The sequence below is a fragment of the Trichoderma gamsii genome, assembly GCF_001481775.2.
Source record: "Trichoderma gamsii strain T6085 chromosome Unknown Scaffold_5.2, whole genome shotgun sequence".
Classification (NCBI taxonomy): Eukaryota; Fungi; Ascomycota; class Sordariomycetes; order Hypocreales; family Hypocreaceae; genus Trichoderma; species Trichoderma gamsii.
The window spans coordinates 70,773-89,716 of record NW_020171342.1 but is presented as its reverse complement, the minus strand read 5'-3'; the positions used below and the strand labels follow the sequence as shown (position 1 = coordinate 89,716).

General features: G+C 46.0%; 8 protein-coding genes across 8 annotated transcripts; 4 read left to right on the top strand and 4 right to left on the bottom strand.

Moving 5' to 3' along the window:
* Window positions 1-2,748: 2,748 nt before the first annotated feature.
* Window positions 2,749-3,245, top strand: TGAM01_v201933 (endoribonuclease L-PSP; the record flags this gene model as incomplete). Its single annotated transcript, XM_018800173.2, has 2 exons — window positions 2,749-2,860; window positions 2,914-3,245. 2 exons carry the CDS (start codon window positions 2,749-2,751, stop codon window positions 3,243-3,245), a joined length of 444 nt encoding a protein of 147 aa, XP_018666315.2.
* Window positions 3,246-5,214: 1,969 nt separating this feature from the next.
* Window positions 5,215-5,952, bottom strand: TGAM01_v201932 (hypothetical protein; the record flags this gene model as incomplete). The annotated part of the gene is made up of 1 exon (XM_018800172.1): window positions 5,215-5,952. One exon carries the CDS (start codon window positions 5,950-5,952, stop codon window positions 5,215-5,217), a length of 738 nt encoding a protein of 245 aa, XP_018666314.1.
* Window positions 5,953-7,034: 1,082 nt separating this feature from the next.
* Window positions 7,035-7,820, top strand: TGAM01_v201931 (CFEM domain-containing protein; the record flags this gene model as incomplete). The annotated part of the gene is made up of 1 exon (XM_018800171.1): window positions 7,035-7,820. One exon carries the CDS (start codon window positions 7,035-7,037, stop codon window positions 7,818-7,820), a length of 786 nt encoding a protein of 261 aa, XP_018666313.1.
* Window positions 7,821-11,633: 3,813 nt separating this feature from the next.
* TGAM01_v201930 (hypothetical protein) lies at window positions 11,634-12,629 on the top strand (the record flags this gene model as incomplete). The annotated part of the gene is made up of 3 exons (XM_018800170.2): window positions 11,634-11,636; window positions 11,695-11,945; window positions 12,023-12,629. The coding sequence occupies 3 exons, from the start codon at window positions 11,634-11,636 to the stop codon at window positions 12,627-12,629; spliced, it is 861 nt and encodes a 286-aa protein (XP_018666312.2).
* Window positions 12,630-13,505: 876 nt separating this feature from the next.
* TGAM01_v201929 (hypothetical protein) lies at window positions 13,506-13,743 on the bottom strand (the record flags this gene model as incomplete). Its single annotated transcript, XM_024548879.1, has 2 exons — window positions 13,506-13,558; window positions 13,617-13,743. 2 exons carry the CDS (start codon window positions 13,741-13,743, stop codon window positions 13,506-13,508), a joined length of 180 nt encoding a protein of 59 aa, XP_024406282.1.
* A 1,063-nt stretch (window positions 13,744-14,806) lies between these two features.
* On the top strand, window positions 14,807-15,727 carry TGAM01_v201928 (hypothetical protein; the record flags this gene model as incomplete). The annotated part of the gene is made up of 2 exons (XM_018800169.1): window positions 14,807-15,096; window positions 15,172-15,727. The coding sequence occupies 2 exons, from the start codon at window positions 14,807-14,809 to the stop codon at window positions 15,725-15,727; spliced, it is 846 nt and encodes a 281-aa protein (XP_018666311.1).
* A 252-nt stretch (window positions 15,728-15,979) lies between these two features.
* Window positions 15,980-17,061, bottom strand: TGAM01_v201927 (aflatoxin B1 aldehyde reductase member 3; the record flags this gene model as incomplete). Its single annotated transcript, XM_018800168.2, has 2 exons — window positions 15,980-16,609; window positions 16,732-17,061. 2 exons carry the CDS (start codon window positions 17,059-17,061, stop codon window positions 15,980-15,982), a joined length of 960 nt encoding a protein of 319 aa, XP_018666310.2.
* Window positions 17,062-18,027: 966 nt separating this feature from the next.
* On the bottom strand, window positions 18,028-18,906 carry TGAM01_v201926 (hypothetical protein; the record flags this gene model as incomplete). Its single annotated transcript, XM_018800167.1, has 2 exons — window positions 18,028-18,708; window positions 18,766-18,906. The coding sequence occupies 2 exons, from the start codon at window positions 18,904-18,906 to the stop codon at window positions 18,028-18,030; spliced, it is 822 nt and encodes a 273-aa protein (XP_018666309.1).
* Between the last annotated feature and the right edge of the window lie 38 nt (window positions 18,907-18,944).

Here is an 18,944-nt window from a genome sequence, read left to right as displayed (position 1 = left end):
CTTAGATTGCTTCAAGTACTAGGATTGTAGGTTTTTGTAGTCTCCGCAGCGGGTCATGAGCAAATAAAGAAGACGAACAATGCTTAGAAAAACATGAGCAGCCGCTTATGCAGCAGCAAGGGATTTGTAGGAACCCCGAGCAGACTCGAAAAGAGAAGTAGATGAAAGGTTAGATGCAACATATAGAGATAAGATTGAAGATGCAAAAATAATTGTAAAGGGAGTAAGATTTCTTAATATTTTGCCTATACATATATTTCTTCATTAGGCTTGCCTTACATGATGTTCTTACCTCAGTATTCTCCTGCTATCATAGAGACCGCACAGCCATTTTGGGTTAATTCTTTGGTTCAAGAAATTAAATAGACAGTACTAATCTTGCTATATAAACTAACTAGTTTGAAAGCAGTACGTTGGAATAGATATAGGTAGAATGTATTCATATGTGCTTGGGGTGGCTCACAAGGAGTCGCTATATCAATATTGCTACATGTAGTATTGCAGAAGTGTGTGAGTAATCGAGACATTGCATTTACTATTTACAGAACGTTCGTGTTTGCAAATTTCTTCGGCAATCAATGTTTTACCAAGCCCCCGCTGAGTCAGCAGTAGTAGCATGAAGGTACGCCGAGGAGCTTGGAATACCATATCCTAGCCGACACGGAGCTTAGTGCGGCCCGTAGATATCTTGGTCGAAGTACTGAATGGAGTACCCATTCTGCTTAAAGTTCAGGGGAGCCCGGATTCGTAATTACGAGCTCTGATAAAAGAGGCCGAGAGTATATGTATACAATGCCGAATGGAGTGATTTTTCCCATCAATCAGCGTTGTCCAAGAACAGATGATGGCGCCAACTACCGTTCTCATCACGGGTGCGAATAGGGGTGAGTGTTCCTGTGCCTTTCTGCAAGCAGACAGTAGATAGTAACTCATCGCGAGTAGGAATCGGAGCGGCTCTTGTGTCTCTCTACTTGGCGAAGCCTAACACAACTGTAGTTGCAACCGTTCGAGAGATTACAGAAGCCAACACATCTCAACTGCATTCCTTCACCCACGCCGAAGGATCACGCTTGCTACTAGTTCCCTTTAATCTAGATTTCCATCCCAGCGCCGCAGACGACATCTTTCATCTCGAAGAGAGATACGGCGTCTCATCTCTTGATATAGTTATAGCCAACGCTGGCATATGCAATACCTGGAGCTCAGTGGACAAGTTGTCCGATGATGAGACACTCGTCCATTTCGAAGTCAATGCTCTTGGTCTTCTACGACTGTTCAAAGCCGTCTTACCACTTCTGCAAGCAGCCCAGAAGCCCAAGATAGCATACATGTCTACCAATTTAGCTAGCATACGTGATATTCCACATAACCCGTCTCTTACCGCCGCGTATGGAATGTCAAAAGTTGCTGGGAATTATCTGATCGAGAAGATCAATGCAGAATTTGACGATCTAATTGCGTTTCCAATCAGCCCGGGGTAAGTACTTTTCATTTCATCGCCGCTGCCGTCTTTGACAAATTCTTTCCGCCATAGATTCGTGCAAACAGATATGGGAAACCGCGGAGCAAAGTTAGTCGGGCTCGAACAAGCTACAATGTCAGTGAACGATAGCGCTACACAAATCATGGACCAAGTAAGTATTGTGCTCATCAGCTATTTTTGAGTGAAGACAGAAAGAGTGTTTTGCTGATTATTTGGACTGAGCAGATTGAAAAGGCTTCTAAGACAACTACCAACGGCAGATTTATTAGTTACAACGGCGAAACGTTATCATGGTAGTGAGGCAGCTACCGGACTGAAACTGATACTCTGACCATCGTTCTTTTAGTGGTATCCCGTTAATTCAAGAGTTTTTAGACAAAACGGCAGTTCCAGCTTCTCAGTTCTTGTCCATGCATCTTATGTAACGGGAGGAATGGCTTCTAGGTGGCTAAAAGTTGGTGAAGCTGAATCTTGTCTGATCTCCTAACCCTCGTTCAAGTTCTGGTGAATCAGCTTCTGGCTCGATAAGCGACTGAGGACTCGTGCCGCACGATAGTTCATAGCTAAACGGCACTTCGCAATATAACTTTGGCTAGCTTTACGTATTAAAAGGTTTTTTTTGTACATGAAAAATTTGACAAGCAGTGGCGCCAACAATGCTAAAGTGCGTTGTTGCTTATCTTTGTCACACTTGTATATATGTATATCTATGATGGACTGGAATATAGTTATATTGGATATGAACACTTTATTGGCATCTAGTTTCGCTCTCCGTCCATCATCCATCTCTTCAGGACAGCTCTATTCGTTTGTTAAAGAGAATATAGGCCCAACGACGTTGCAGAGAGTAATCCCAAAAGGAGCGGGTGACTACTAGCGTTTCAGTTATTTGAATTCCCGCATAATAAATATGGATAGTTCAAGTTGGCGGCCAAGCAACACTGCGGAAACACCAGCACTTCCCAACCCCTATGATGCAAGAGCTCGGGCCATGTTACAGTAATCAGATACTTGTGACCTCAGTAAAAAGCTTAGAATGCTTTAAATTAACCCACTTACCCATGGTCCACATGGATGAAGTAATGCTGAATAAGAGATGGATTGTTCGGATATTCACCGATATCCCGAGGCTAAGTGGGATACTCCTCTCGCCTTAAAAGAGGAGTCAAGATCCTGTTGAGTCGCCAACTCTCCAAATTAGCAACGCAGAACTTTTAGCATTTGAGTTATACCAAGCTATATCAAGTCATCAGCACAGTATTCCAATGTCTTCATTGACCTACTATTCTCTTCCTGGGTACAGTGAATCCTGGAGAGAGAAATATGGATTTAGCGATGCCTGCCTTTTGGGAGTCCGTTTGGAAGTTACTGGTCAAAGTAAGTTGAACGAGGCTAATTTGGCTCTCTGGCTCTCCGGTTAACCGTCATAGCCGGCAAGGACCCTTCAACGGGAAAGGTTCCCGCGACTATAGATGAAGAGATTGCACAGGCATTCTCTAACATGAACGATGTGATTCTTCACTCCCTTCGAGAAGCTGGCCAATTGTCCAAAGGCGATGAAGCAACGGGTTGGGACTACGTCGTTAAACTACGAACATACCATGTTGGCCTGTCCAAGATGCAGGACCAAGCTCGCGACATCATGGTCAAGAATATAAAGAGGTGGTGCCCCAATCATCAACCTTTGTTCACGATGATTGGCATCGAGAGCCTGCCATTTCCAGATCTTCACGTAGAGATTGAGGTTATTGCAGAGATTTAGCCATAAGAGAGTTTATATAAGGTTTAACGATATTCTCGAACAGCTACGCGTATCTATCTGCTGCTTTGTACCTTAGGTACATGAAGTTTAGCTGAAGCCAGCTTATAGTATATAAAGCGTTATTTTTGCTATAAAAAGTCGTTTGCTCTATCATTGCAGGGGAAATGTTTCATTATACCTAGTTAAAATTTGTTCTTCGTGTCTCTATATAGTCAAAAACGTCAAAGAAGCTGCGTTTATATGTCCTTTTCTGCGTTGTGCGATTACCGTATTGTAGCCCAAACTGTGAGTCGAAGCTCCCCCACTCCCAATTGTCCACAAAGCTCCACATGAATGCTCCCAGAACATGAATATGGTCTTCCCAGATCGCCTTGAGAATCTCTCCTAGGAACGCAACGTAATATTCCGAACGCACGGTATCGAATTGGATCGCGTTGAGCTCTGGCGGGTTCGCTGTGCCATTGTTGGATGACCAAATCCGGTCACCATCACAGGAAGACGGAAAGTGTTCCAAAGGTAGGATAGCTGAGTGCGCAGGTAAGTTGGAGTGGTGTACATCTAAATACTCGCACTGGGTTGCCCAATTAGTCAACCGTTCTCAGTGATTTCGCTGACACCAACGCAATTTGGATAAAAAGAGTTGCTTGTTTTATTGTCAGCGGCACAGCCAGCGATGTCGTGTACAACAGGAAAGATGATAGGTGCGGTATACACATCCATGCCGATAAAGTCTGTTTGGGCTAGATGAGTAACATATTTGCGTACCACTTATCACCTTATGACAAAGTTCTTTGCCGGAAGAATAAGTTGTAGCTTACCCAAAGTCCCTTTGAGATTGCATTGGTCGCTTTCGCTCAATGGTACATAGTCCTGAACTGTCATCTTGTACGCAGATGGGTAATCGCGCCCAAGAGCAAGAGGGTACAAGAATGGACCCAACTTGCAGATCGTTGAAGTGTTCAGCTGCGGCCACATGCGATGGATTCAAGTGATTGAGAGGAACGCCAGGAGGGATCTCCATCTTCATGGAAATTTTGCCGTTATAAGCAGCTGGTTCTGTTACAGTAATTGCTACAATAGTAATTATTGGCCTAATCTTTTGCATGTGAGTGGGATCGGCTACATGTACTTAGAAACACTGTTAGCTATGGAAGAGACAGAGAAACCATTTCCTAATACAATCTCTTAATTGTGTCGCATCTACCTCCGCTGGTGGAGCTACACATTATTGTTTTTTTTTCTTCTTTTTTCTGCACAAGTGGCTGGGCTAAGAATTCAATCCATCTAAAGCGGGATTTTAGTCCGGACCAACAGCAGCTTTAGGAAGCAAGACCAACAATACAAGCGTCTGCACAGCACTCTCCATGTTTATAAAGGATCCGTAAATAGAGGGCTTCCCATAGACACATACATAACATGGCCGGCCATGGGAGGAGAGGTTAATATCTAGTTATCTGCACGCTGCTTCCTGTATTTCATTGCCAAAAACTCTTGTGAGTGACAGGAGACAGCAGGTCACGCAATATACTATCTTGACAGCCGGCTGATCCTTCAAAGACCTGGAAGACGGTCGATTGGGAACGGACCATGGCGGGGGCAATTGCCGGCGGCGAGTACAGCGAGCTGAAAACCATGGCGATTACAGATAAGATGAGGGAAGATTTTTATAAAGAGGACGGTACAGCTCGCGAACATCGAACGGTTATCCAGTCTTATGAAATAGTCGAGAATAAGGTCAACGGGTGTATCTGAGAGTGGCCCAAGGGGAAAAAATGACGGAGAAGGAACCCAGAATGCAGATAGTTGAGAGAGTCTGGGCTGTTCCATATGCAAGTTTATTTGTATTCAATTCCAATCCCAATCGATTGGCACTTACAAGACCGTTGGGCATCTACATCAAGGTGAAGCAAATGTAGCAAAATATGAAAATGATTGCTCTCCCGCTTGCTTGATCATTTCCAACCGTCGCTCAATCTATCTCTGCAAGCCCAGGTAAATCCAAGCCGGTGTAGTTGGCAAGCATAAACTCGTGATCCTCGTCAAAGGTCTCCATATCCAATACTCGTCCCCCGTGCTGCCAAGACCAGTTGTATGCCATCTCCAGCTGAGGACCAGTCAACAAGAGGCCCGTATGGAGGTCGAGATACCTGATATTTTCCCGGGGGCACGCTCCGTATCCACGGCCAGGCCACGTTGACCCCCATGCCAACAAATCTTTCGCCATAGCCAGCTGCAACTCCTGCAGCGCCGTGAACTTCTCGAACAGGACATGGCTGGAGCGGCCATAGGTCTCAAACACCAAGTCTCCGCGGTCCCCAGTTGGTATCGTGACTCTGAGCCGCCGAATATCCGCCTGGTGCGGCGAAACCCGGTTCACGTTGTCGTCCTCGAGGCAGATTATGTCTCGTTCAAAGTCGACCCAGATGTACCGGACCTCGGCTGCTTCTTCTTCTTCCTCTTCTTCATTGGGCAAGGTTGTGAAGAAGGATTTCTGATAGGGAGCACATTGACGGGACTCGCGGCACGCATGCATGAGAGCAGGGGGCGGCGTTGGCGAAGCAAAGTCATAGTCGCCGGTCCGCTTCCAGGGCCTCATCGCCGTCGAGGTGATGCTGATGTGGACGAGGCGCGGACGAGCTGCCAGGGTCCAGATCTGAGAGCGGATCTCAGAGGGAAGACGCGGGAAGGGATGGAAGGTAGTGGCCATATTCCAAGAATCGATTTCTAATCTAGCAAATGACTGTAGCATCAAGCTACGGCCAACAGCTTGCAAAGAGTAACATTTGCCGTGTATTTCGGTCCGATCAAAAAGGGGCTCGCGAGTCCGCCCAACACTCCACGGAAAAGCAAAGTAGGGATGTTTTTCTTGTGTTGTTGGTTGAGACGCAAGTCGAGTCGGCGAAGGCCTATATGAGTGATGGATGTTGTTGACGATGTTCCGAGCCTGGATCCGGTCCCTCGATATTATACGAGCCCGTGCAAGTCAACAGTAGACCCATGCTCCGTGCACGCTATAGCTGCGCTGGCAGGGGCCTGAAATTAGCCCGTAAAAGTACTCAATAGATGTAGGTAGGGCTCTTACTAGCCTGCGATTGGGCTTAGGGCGCTTGTGGCGGCTGCTCGGTGCAACGTCAGGGCAAGCGAAGCCCCGTAAGGCGTCAATGCAAAGATGCTCCAGGGGCATCGGCACGATGGATGCTAAGCTGCATTCAGGCGGTGCTCCGAGCTGGTTCGCAAATTGCAGAGCCTTGCCACCGCTGTAAACTTGATGACCAACAACCTATGCAGGGACTGACTCTTTTTCTAAAGGCATGTTTGGAAGAGCTCAAACTCCATTCAGTAGGTGGTAGTCGTGCATGTACTTGTCTAGGAAGTCGCAGGAGCTTCGGGTTGCAAAAATGTCGCAACGGAAGCTCGCCGACGTCGTTTGTGCTCTCTTACATGGACTTTGTGAGCGGTAAAGGGCGGACAAGGGGATGCCTGGCACTGACAAGTTTAAAGAGAGTTGAAAATATGGTTCTTCTTTAGCTTATTTCTCGGCAATGTAACCTTGTATCCGTAGGGCCTCGGCCACCTCCCAACTTGTCCGTGTTGAAGAATTTTCTTGCCGGCCAAGGACACAGCCCAGTTGGTTGACTCACCCATAATAGTCCTGCCTTGATTACCTCCGTCTTTCTTTTTTTTCCCCCCTATTTTTCAGGGTTTCTTTGATATCCTCTCCCCTTGTATTCCTCACAACTTCGCAAGCATTGATAGTTCAAACGTGAAACTGCACGCTCTTTCTTTACAATGAAGCCTGGCGTCGCTCTAGCTCTCAGCTGCGGCATCACCTTGACGGCTGCAAGCCCTCATCCCGAGCTTCAATGGGATCCAGACACCATCTCTACCTGCAGGGAATGGTTCAATAATGCCGGCTCAGACACTTGCGAGTCCATCCGCTCCATGTTTGCAATCTCTCCTGAAGAATTCCATAAGTGGAACCCTTCTGTTGGCGTCGACTGCAAGCCGTGGAGATACCAGTCGTACTGCATCCTTACCGAGGAGAAATGGGCCAGCTATACTTCCACACATACCACCACCTCAAAGGCAAAACCTACCACAACCTCCTCGTCGTCTACGCATGTGCCGTCTCCTACTTCTTGGAACGCCCTGGGATGCTATACAGACAACGATGCCAAGTATCCTGTTTTGGGGAAACAGGTGAGCAGCAACGGCGCTGCTCTCCAGGTCAAGACTTGTGAGGACCAGTGCTGGAAAGCGTCTAACGGTACCGTGCTGTACGCCGGTGTCAAGCAGGGCAACCAGTGCTGGTGTGGTAGCTTTGTCGGCGGACAGACGACCTGGAACGCGACGGAGTGCAACAGTCCGTGCAGTGGAAACAAGCAGGAGATATGCGGTGGCAAGGATAGAATCAATATCTTTGAGCCTGTGACTACTACCGCCATCTCTAAGACTACTATAGCCGTTGGTTCCAGAATTACTACCGTTATCAGTTTTGCCGCAACTTCTAGCACTACGGCCATCACCACTTCTAAGCAGTCTTCTGGAGCAGTTAAAAACAAAGGCATGTTCTAAACTTAGGTTTGCACGGACAAAAATGAAGTTGTGTTGGTCACAGGCTCATTATCAGGGCCTTTCAATACGCATATATAGGCATATGTACTAGTATCTACTCGTTCATTAACTACATCATCTTTGTAGAGTATATAATCACATAGTTGGATATCTACCACTTGAAACACCTCAAAACGCTCAGGTATTTGCGGCTTTGAGAATAAAATTTGGTTCCAGGCCGAGCAAATATACTCGCTTTTCGGCTATTGAATAATGTGCTTGAAACGAGGTCTGCTGCTTTACGGCAATCTAATCTGGCTGAGAGATATTCCATCCGACGATCAAAAGGCCAAGCATCGGCCTACCAAGGCAACCCTCCCCACGGAAACAGGTCACCTCCCGTACCGCCTTTCTTCCGAGTCTGTCGGTAACGCGCAAGTTCTCTTCAACTTATGGTGATGCTTTCTTCATTATCAGTCTTTTGTTTAAGCACCTTTTGCTAAGTTTCTTTCAGCACATTAATTCCAACCGACTCATCTCGTATAGAGCTCCATGATATCTCTTGCGACTAATTAGAATGGCTCTACAACCACCCCATAGCCCGACCGGACACCATACAGCCCTCTGTTAAAAGACCAAGTCACCCAGCTGAGAGCCGGGATGAAAATTAATCACCAAATGAAGAGTCCTACGACGTGCCTGAAGCTTGGTTCAATCTAGACGAGTTGGCAGTGAACAGCCCGGTTGAGAATACAGAAGAGAATGCAATTTATCGACACCATAACTTGGAAGAAACAAGAAGCCGCGAACAAGAATAGAATAAACAGAACCAACGCCAAGAGCAAAGCAGCATACCCACGCATACGAACCCAAATAACCAAACTGAGGGAGAAAAATGAAACGACACGTGTATCCAAGTTGGCCACGCAAACATACACTCTATCATATCTAATATTGTTTTCATTTCTCGGCACACTTGCGCGGATTGGGTTGACAGCACTAACATTTTACCCTAATACGCCAGTTTTGTTTACCACCATTTGGGCAAATTTTGGAGGGAGTTTAATCATGGGCTTTCTTACCGAAGGTCGCATGCTCTTCCAGCATGAATGGGGCATTCTCACATACGACGAACAATTGGCTAGAGCAAGAAGAGCAGAGATGGGCGAAGGTAGTGGCTCGAGCTCTTCTAGGACAGTTATAGATCTAAGCGCGGCAAAAAAAGCACACCCATCAACCAAGAAAACAGTCCCACTTTATATTGGATTGACAACTGGATTTTGCGGAAGCTTTACGAGCTTTTCAACCTTCATACGAGATGTGTTGCTGGCTCTATCAGACAACGAGTTTGAATTGCCCACCATAGAACGATCTGGGGGCTACTCGTTCCTAGCAATGCTAGCAGTCATTATTACTACGGTCTGCTTGACTTTATCAGCTTTCCATATTGGCGCACATTTGGCTATCGGTACGAGAAATGTATTCCGTCTCTTTCATTTTGCCTTATTCGAAAGCTCTTCGACAGGGTCGTTGTTATTCTTGCATGGGGTAGTTGGCTTGGCGTAATCTTAAATATCCATATTGCTACCGGACATCAATTGGCGCGGGAAGGCCTTTGCGCTTGTATTCTCTCCTGTGGGATGTCTAGCCAGGTTTTACCTCTCTTTGTACCTCAATGGAAGGCTTTCATCGTTTCCTTTGGGAACATTCCTGGCTAATTTGTTCGGCACTGCAGTCTTCGGCATGTCATGGGATATTGCTCACAGCGCTTCTGTAGGCATAGTTGGGTGCCAAGTCTAATAGGGCATAGAGGATGGATTCCGTGGGTGCCTCACGACAATTTCCACTTGGGTGGCGGAGCTGAAAAGCCTTTGTCGATTCCATTCGTATATTTATGGGATAACCAGCGTGCTAGTGTCTCTTGCCATACTGGTTGCCTTATTTGGTTACAAGTAATGTAGATATAATTGAGTGCCTTGCGTGAGGACATTTTCCCTTGGTTTGATCTATATTCCCCTATCTCAATATCTTTCATATAACATCAATGAAGCCTGTGAGCAACCCAGTGCGAGAATCTAACGCAGGGCAAGTCAACATATCGGTAGTATATATCCGCGACCCATGACACCAACAAAGCCCCGGGTAGAAGAACAATGTAGTACTGCCAAGAAAAGAAGAAGCTCTCCTTTTCAATCATTGGACCCCATAGTGTGGCCTGCAATGGGAAAATCAGTACACATAATATCGGATAATGGACGATATATAGCGAATAAGAAATCCTTCCAAGATACTGTAGTAGACGCGAGTTTAAGATTGTTGCTGCAAGGGATGAATTGTCGACACCCCAAACAATAAAGATTGCACCAACTACCGCCCAAAAATAGAACTGACTATTCACTGCAAAAAGCCAGCTGTATCCCGGGCTCACTTCTGCCATTTTCTCGGGGTACGAGACAATGAACAGGCCCAGAAAAACTGAAAGATTGGCCGCAATATCCTGCAAGCAGACAATAACCCGTCTGGTCAGGGGTACGTACGATATGGACATGTTGGCTTTGATCAGACGCAGCTCCGCAAGGAACATGCCGCCGAGTATTGCTGCATCCATATAGCGGCTATAGAGCATACAGATAGTGAATAACATGATGGTTATGCACAATCTTGCAGAATTGTAGAGTTGGCATAATCCTACCATTGTTACAAAAAGCCTCATTGACGATCCAAACTCTACCGGAATAGACCATAAAGGAGCGTTGTACGTGATGGGACCTTTAGATACCCACGGGTTAATCAGGTTAAGAGAGATGACGTGGCCCCAATCAACGAGCTGGTCAACCATGACAGGCAGTCGCTCTGGCTTAACCAAGCCTTCTCCAGGCAATTTGTAATCGTATGGGAATTTGTAGGCGCCGGCTTGAACAAACATGGCGGCAATAAATGTCGAAATAAGGCACGGCAGAAAGAGCCGCAAAGCACGCCGAAATATTATCGAGCTTGTGGTGTTGATGTAGTCCTCCCACATACCCACTCGTGCCAGCCGGATGGACTTTAGAGAAAGCACAAATCCAGAAATCACGAAGAAGATGACCACCATGGGAGTTCCATGAAAGAGAATGCGAATCAGTGGGAGTTGCAGTATGGTGTCCATCTTTCCAGGCTCGTAGCCCGACCTCATCTGCAGATACCATGGAGAAGCATTGTGCGATAAAAACACAATGAAGGCAGCGAAGCCACGTAGGCCGTCTAGATGGGATGTTGCACTATGTCGCTTATCCAAAAAATCATCTTCGAGATGAAGACCCCAGCTCGGAAGTATCACGTTCCAAAGACGCATGCCTAAGTTGCAAAACAGATAAACACTGCTTAAAGGTACAAAAGGCAAATGCAAAACAAGTCAAACATAGACAACGACAGATGCTATCGTAATAAACTTGTACCATCCGCAATACGCGAATAGTGGGCCGAGAGCGATGGGTCGATGATAACAACTATGCGACTTGGCCTTGGATCTACCATATGGATGGCTCAATAAATTAACTACTGCACATGTGCTTGAAACCCTGTAAATTATGGAACTAGTGGGGCGTGGATAATCCCGTGTTACTGTTCGAACATCTATAAACTCTTCCCCGGCCAGCATAGCATGACACGTCACACCCCGCCTTGGCAGTCCCGATGTTGTGACGGCCATAACAGGATTTGGGGGCGGTTTTAGTCATACAAGGAGCATAGCCTTTTGTCCAGCACTTTTCTATTGACAGTTTCACTCTTTCACATTGATGTACTTTCAACTACCCCATTGAAGCTTCCAAAAGGATAAGCATTTCTTTCATCATGGTAAGTGGAAAGCTCAAATGATGTTTGAGGACAATTTGTAATTGACAAAGTTATGTAGGGCAATTCAAAGTCGCCACTCGTATTTCTCATGTCCGTGGCAGTATTGCTACTCAGTCTGGCTCGCGTTGGTCGTTGGATAAGCAGCCATATATCTTTGCAAAGCTCAGTGGAAGCAAAGTCGGCTTTGATTACAGAACGGTATAGTTGTCGCCAGGATTACACGGTCGAGATCATATCGTTTGACCCTTGGGTTATTTACATCAACAATTTCATCAAGGAAGAGGAGATAAATCATCTCCTCGAGCTCACGTTAGTACAACATTAGTCTCCTTCGCTAAAAGTCGGGATATTGGCAAACGGAGAAAAAACCCTAACTACGTATATAGAAAAGATGCATGGAACTCGAGCGAAGTATTCTATAAACCTCAAGACCACGAAGACGCGACTTTCGGTGTCGACAAAAACACCAGAAACTCATCATCAGCATTCGTTCCTCACGAGGACCTTGTGGCTAGATGTCTGCTCAAGCGAACAAAACAATTGCTCGGCAATGCGCAGCACGAAAATGTCGAGACTCCTCAGCTTGTTCGATACACAGGCGGAGAGCGTTTCCGGCCTCACATGGATACCATTGAACCCACAAAGGCCACAAATTTTCATCCAGACTACACAGAGCGCCCTTGGAATCGGCTGCTAAGCGCCTTTGTGTACCTGAATGACAATTGCACAGGCGGTGAGACGTACTTTCCAAGGCTTACTGGTGTTGGAGCCGATGCGGATGGCAGCAAATTCTCACGGGCAGCAAACAGGCAAGGCCTTCTGGTCAAGCCTAAAAGAGGCAATGCTATCGTTTGGAAGAACCTATTCAATAACGGATCTGTCGATGAGAGACTAGTCCATGCTAGCCTAGCTATCAGGTCTGGCGAAAAAGTTGGCATGAATTTGTTCACTTGGCATTATTTTGATTCCCCAATGGTTGGGGATGCATCATGAAAGGATTTGAAGTTGGAAAACTTTCCATCACTTGCTGTCCTTGGCTTCTTAAAATGAAAGACGAGGTACGCCGCAGGATATACAACCAAGCAGTATCAAAGGTGTCCTCCGCATATGTTACATGTCATGAACAGCATAGCACAATACAACCTCAACAAAATACGAGTCTCAGATTCGCTTCATGCAATAAAAAACTCTTCAGTTCGTCTAATAAGCCCCTTCCAAACCAAAGGCATACAGCACACACATTTCGAAGTAGAAATTCCCGAAAGAGAGGCCTCCAAAAGACTACCCCGCTTGCCACTCTGTCCAGCAAGACGCGGTGGGTGACGTGTGATGCCGGCCAACAAGGCTGTGTGTGGCAACCATGTAAGGAGGAGTGATCCTTATGATGAAAGGAGTGATCCTTCGTAGTAACTCGGTGCGACATTTTCTTACCATTCGATCCTAATGTCGGATGTCGCCATATTACACAGCATTGGTAACCCGACGCAAATGCTGCTTTTCAAAAGTTCTCCCTTTAGCCCTTTTTCATTTGCGAGTGTAAACAACCAACGACACGTCACTTTAAGAAATCTGATACGGGGAAGTCTTGAACCATTGTGTCTAATCATTTCAACTGTGGAGGCAGAAGGTTTGGAAAATTAAGATCATTGCGATATGGAACAGAATTTTATTGATAGTCTTGTTGAGAAAACTATGATAACGATTCAAGATGCGTTGCTTTGAAGCTAAGTGAATTTGAAGCAACTGTAATGATGTGATTGTACCAATGCCTCTAGACAAAAAACCTCGTCACTGAATCTTATTCCTGTACTTTATTTCTGGATACGGCTTCATGACATTGGTCAACAACAGTCAAGACTAGCAATGGTCTTAAATCCATTCTTCCTCGTCTTCAACAACGCCGCTCTTGGGGGTTGGAGGAGCTAAAAAGTGTCCGTATATCAGCTATAAAAGTCATTTAAATGTAATGACTACACTCACGCGTAAGAAGTCGGGGAACAATCTTTGGGTCGTCTCGCGCTTCAATGTCCACCAGCTCGGGCGTGGCAACAGCCCAAGTCACTCCAACGAGGAGTGCAGTAGTGTAGAAGAGTTTAATGAGGTGCATATTTAAGTCGCTTAATAAAGTTGAAAATATGGTTCAGAGGCTTTTGCAAATCTAAGATGGGCAGACATTAAACTTATATTGTCATAGAGGCAGCCGAGTGTTTTCACATTTATAGTCTCACTCTGTGTCACTCCGATTCATCGCATGAAATTACTAATGCTTTGGGAGCCGTAGTTGAAACGAGACTGTTAGCAGTGTTGATTGATGATGAGTTCGAGGCTACCAAGATTCTTTCGTTGTTGGACTATCGGCTTCTGACCTGTCACGTAGCCTTCTTGTGGATACCTATCATATAGGATCGTAGGATCGTATGTGATAGGCGGCGCTGTCTTTTTGACCCCCTCACTTTATTCCCGCCACGAACGGTGGCTGTTATAAGTGGATCTGGGGTTGCGATCGACCTCTCGACCGAATCGGGTAATGTCCGACGATTCGAGCCGCCATCGCAGTCATATAATCTTTGCGGGGCAGAAGAACTAGTGCTCGTTTGTGCGCCAGTTAATCCGTCTTAATCCTATCAATAGATCCTACAGGATTCGTACTAAAGTGAGATCAATCCTGTAATCTTCAAAATAGGGAGCAAGAGTGGTCCGATAGGCTGCAGGAAAAGCAACAACAGGCCGACACTGAGCCAGAGAAGTAAATTCGAGACAGAATTAGGGCAAGGGAGGTGGAGAACCGATCCTATGGCCTCATCTGTTGAGCATCTCTCGCAAGAGGTTTTGTGATGCGGCGTTTTGGGCCGGTAAGGAGAGACGGGACAGACGACGGTGGAGAGCTTGGTGTGAGCGTTACAGGGTGTTGTTGGTTGCTCTGTCCGCTACTTTCGTGTGGTTGGAGGAGAAGAGTGGCGCAATGATAAGGAAAGGCGGGGGAAAGTTGGAAAAGGAACTTCGAAAGAGGGCAGTGGCTCGTAACTGAAGGAGAAGAGAGCTAAACAATCACTCGTCGTGTACGTAATTGCTTTTTCGTTCTAAAATGCTCAAAAATTCCATAGTTGTTTTTCGAGTATAGCACGTTGTAGCTGTTCCTACTCTTGCAATCTCTTGTTATTCTAATCACAATGCCACCAAAAGCTACCAGCGGTCAACTTCTTTTTGCCCTCATTTTGGGACTCCTAGTAGCTTTTGTTCCTGGATTATTTTATACCCTGCGAAATTACAGTGAAGCCCAAGTTGAAAGGGCTAATGGTTTATATCAATTCATTCCAGGTGTTAGGTCCAAGGATCTTGGCGTTAGCACCACCACCGATTGGCATGGATATGAAGCACAAATCGTTTCACGAGACCCATCGATCATCTATATAAAGAATTTTCTATCCAGTTCGGAGGCGAGCCATTTCATTCGCATCAGGTAGATAGCATTCTATATTTTGTAATCTCAATAGCAGCATGGGCTAATCACACTGAAACTTTCGAAACGAATTAGCGAAGGCAAATATCAGCCATCCCCACTATACCGCGGTGATGATGTCCTTATAGATCAAACCAGGCGGCTTTCCGAGTTCGTCGAGGTTGAGCGAGACGATGTAGTGAAGCAGGTGGAGAGAAGAGCACGAAGGTTTCAGGGATGGCGAGGCAAGTCAACGCAACTGCAGCGACCGAGAGTGCAGAAGTACAAAGAAGGCGGCTTCTTGGACTACCACTACGACTGGGATCCGCTAGTCGACGATGGAAACCGCGTCACGACCTTTATGATTTACCTATCTGACAACTGCACGGGGGGTGAGACTAACTTCTCGCGCGTGAAGAAGCTCGAGGATCCAAGATGGTGTTCCTCTATACTTGACTGCAACAGCACGTACCCCGGCATCACCTTTCGTCCAGTCGCTGGGTCCGCGGTGTTTTGGGAAAACATGTATCCAAACGGCTCGTTTCACGACAAAGTCATCCATGCTGCTTTGCCAGTTCGTTCGGGAGAGAAAATTGGACTGAATCTTTGGTTCTGGGACAGCGGGTGGAAAAAGCCTGCAGGAGAAGCATAAGATATATACTGTCGCTGTCGAAAGTAAACAAGGAAACCCTTGATAGTAAGCAAGCAATAAAAACTTACTTTGAGTTGCGTGTAGATGAATTGAATTGTTACATGGGTCTCATATAGATAAACTTAACGTATACTGTTAGATAACATTTGTTCTTCACCATCGAGAGGATATTCAACATGATGACTCAATATGCTAGCTTTCTTGCAAAGTCTTGACATAATCCTATGCGCTAGTTATATGCATCATGACAGCTTATACTTCTTTTACCTTTTCCCATATTTCCTGAATAGAAGCACATGCATTGTCGCTGAGTGGACCCTTTTCAATGCCACTGAGTGTTTCGTCTAGTTGTTCGGGGCTGCTGGCACCAATAATGAAGGCATCTCCTTGGTCTGACCGCAATGCTGAATGATACGCCACCCAACGATATGTCAGCTCAGCTGAGCTCACTCCTTCGATTTCTGCAATACTGTTCCATTGGGCTAGTATCGCCACAAATTTGGCGTTGCGCAAATACGGCCGACAGGTTGCTGAGATATAGGCGTCACTGTCGGCCATTTCCCTTGCTTGCGCCGCGGTTTTGCAGAAAAATCCTCCAGCTGAAGTACCGTACGCATAGAAGGAGATGCGCAGTCTGCGCAAAGTCAAAAGTAAGGCACTTTCTTTATGTCTACTTAACGGATTGTAGCTGCCCTGGTAAACGACGGGAAGAGGATAGCTGTGGTCGGCGCAGTGATTGTATACGGCTTCAATCTCAGTGGCAGGGAAGCCTGATAGCCCAAATCGACGGAAAACGCCACGCTTGTAAATAGCATTTACTGCCGCAAGGGTTTCGGAAATAGGTGTCATTGGGTCTGGCCTATGAAGGTAGAAGATGTCGACCTTTTTGACAATTTAGATTAGTTTAGCAGCAGCAGCAGCAGATATAGAGAAAATATAGTCACAAAGTAGCCAATGTTGTGAAAAATGACCTTGTGTGGAGGACTAGCAAGGTTTCAACCTACTTGGTCAACTGCTAATTTGCTGATGCTTTCCTCAGCAGAGCGTATAATGCGCTCGCTGGTGGCCCACGGCATGCTGGACTCGGTCCATGAAGAAGGGCTCCATTTTGTGTCAATGACAAATCTGCTGCCCGCCTGGATCGCGCCAAGTGTAGCTTCAGAATTTCCATACGCCTGTGCTGTATCAATTTTGGTGATGTCGTGTCGAGTTAACGTCTTTAAGAATGTCTCGAGATGGGTGTGGGGCATAAATTGCTCTCTGTTGCCAATTCGTGTTCCGCCAAAAACCACAGGTACTGGTTGAGTAAAAGCAAGCATGATAACTGATTGCATTAAACAAGATGAAGGGGAAAAAGGGTTTCTTTGCGCAATGAATCACAGCAAAATAAGGAAAAATGAATATTATAAAAGAAAGATTAGAGAAGGATGTTGGGCATTATCTCTTGTTTAGAAGTTACAACCTAACACATAAGGTCTATGATCTTATAGGGTAGGACGGAATGGATTAACTAAAAGTCCAGAGAGCCGATTGGAAGTAACTCGCAGCTTTCCTGGTTCGCATGTAATAGGCGTTGCGCATGTTGGCTATACCTGCGACCGGTGATTGTGACCTTTCCCTGTTGGCGTTTCGTTTAGAATTGATGTCGATAGAGCGCATACAATTGTTGATTGATGATGTCAGAGGATGAGCGATGCTAATCCTTATGATTGACGAGGGCATCTTTCCAGAGCTGGGTACTCCGTCCGCTTTTGTTTGGATTGAAATCGTCGTGAGCATCATGCCATTAATTGCTCCTTAATCATTCGAGGAATCGTAGTGTCGAAGGATATACGAACCCGTCTCCTTGTCCTTGTTACCGCTAGAATAGACGAGCAGTTGCTGATGTTCTTAAACGGGGTGGGAATTCTTGATGCTCAATAACAATTTTAACTCTTTTGCGACCGCCTGTGTTCTATCAGACAAAATATCGCGTCATAACCCCTCAATTGGTTATGTGTTTACTTTCTTTTGCCACGATGATACCTTGTTGAGCCCCCTAGGGCTTGCTCATCTCCCGCCTTCATAAATTAGCGGCTCTAACACGCGCTTTGGCTACGGGGATACCGTAGGAATTATGGAGGTAGGGTCCGACACTATAGTCTTCCTCGCTTGCTTATCAAGGAAGGACCTTAGTTCTACATGTATGTAAAATTTGTCCATAATATTAGATATAGCGGCGCAACACACACAATAGCTATGATTAATATTGTGTTAATAAGTATGTAGATGCTTATATAGCTAGAAAGTGTAGAGGTGAGCTAAACCTTAGCGATTACAAAATTCAGACTTGCTCGGCCAAGATCATTGCCTGTAGTCCGTGACTGCATTTCTTGCAAAGTTCCACGGACCCTCCACTGCGTCCCGGTCTTGTCACCAATCTCATCCCACAACTGCTGCCATGTTTCCAGATTGTGACGGTACCAACCAGAAATGTCTTGGTCTTTCTGAGTCCCTCGTTTAGTGGGATAGAGCGTTCCAACCTGCCTTCCAACCAGCATTGCATTTGCATCCGGTTTGAAGAACTTTACCAATCTTGACCCTAGCGTGACTTGATCATCCCAGTCGAATAGGTGAAATAACGCTGCGGCATGAATTATATCGACTTTACCATCTATACTGTCAAGGTTCGGATCTTCAGGCTTCAGAAGGTCGCCTGCAATAAAGCGCGCACTAAATGAATCGCGATCCTTGAATAATTCGTAGCCCAGGTCGATAAAACCTTGTTGTAGATCAGTGCCAATCAGGTTCGACGCTGGAGAGCCATCAGCAGCGAGCTGTCGCAAAACATAGCCAAATGCGCAGCCAGCATCGAGCAAGACCTCGCCAGCTTCGAGCCGCTTCAAGATACGTGGGTACTCGGGCGAACTGGTGATAACGCAATCTAAAAAGAGCCAGCGGCCGATGCATCCGTATGGGAAAACCTTCCAGGCTCGGTCTCGCTACGCATCTGATGAGCATTTTGCTTAAGTCAAAGATGGATAAGGTGCTAAACCTACAATGTCTCTTAAGTGGTCCTCGATCTTGTCTACCGGGATCTTGCTATAAGACTGCAGGAGGTTGAATATCCTTTCTTTATTATCTGGCAATTCTTCGTAATAGTCTAGTGTCTTAGACTCAATCAACGTATGATCCGTCATGTCGAGGCGTGCGATTGTAAAGGGTTCGAGATAATACT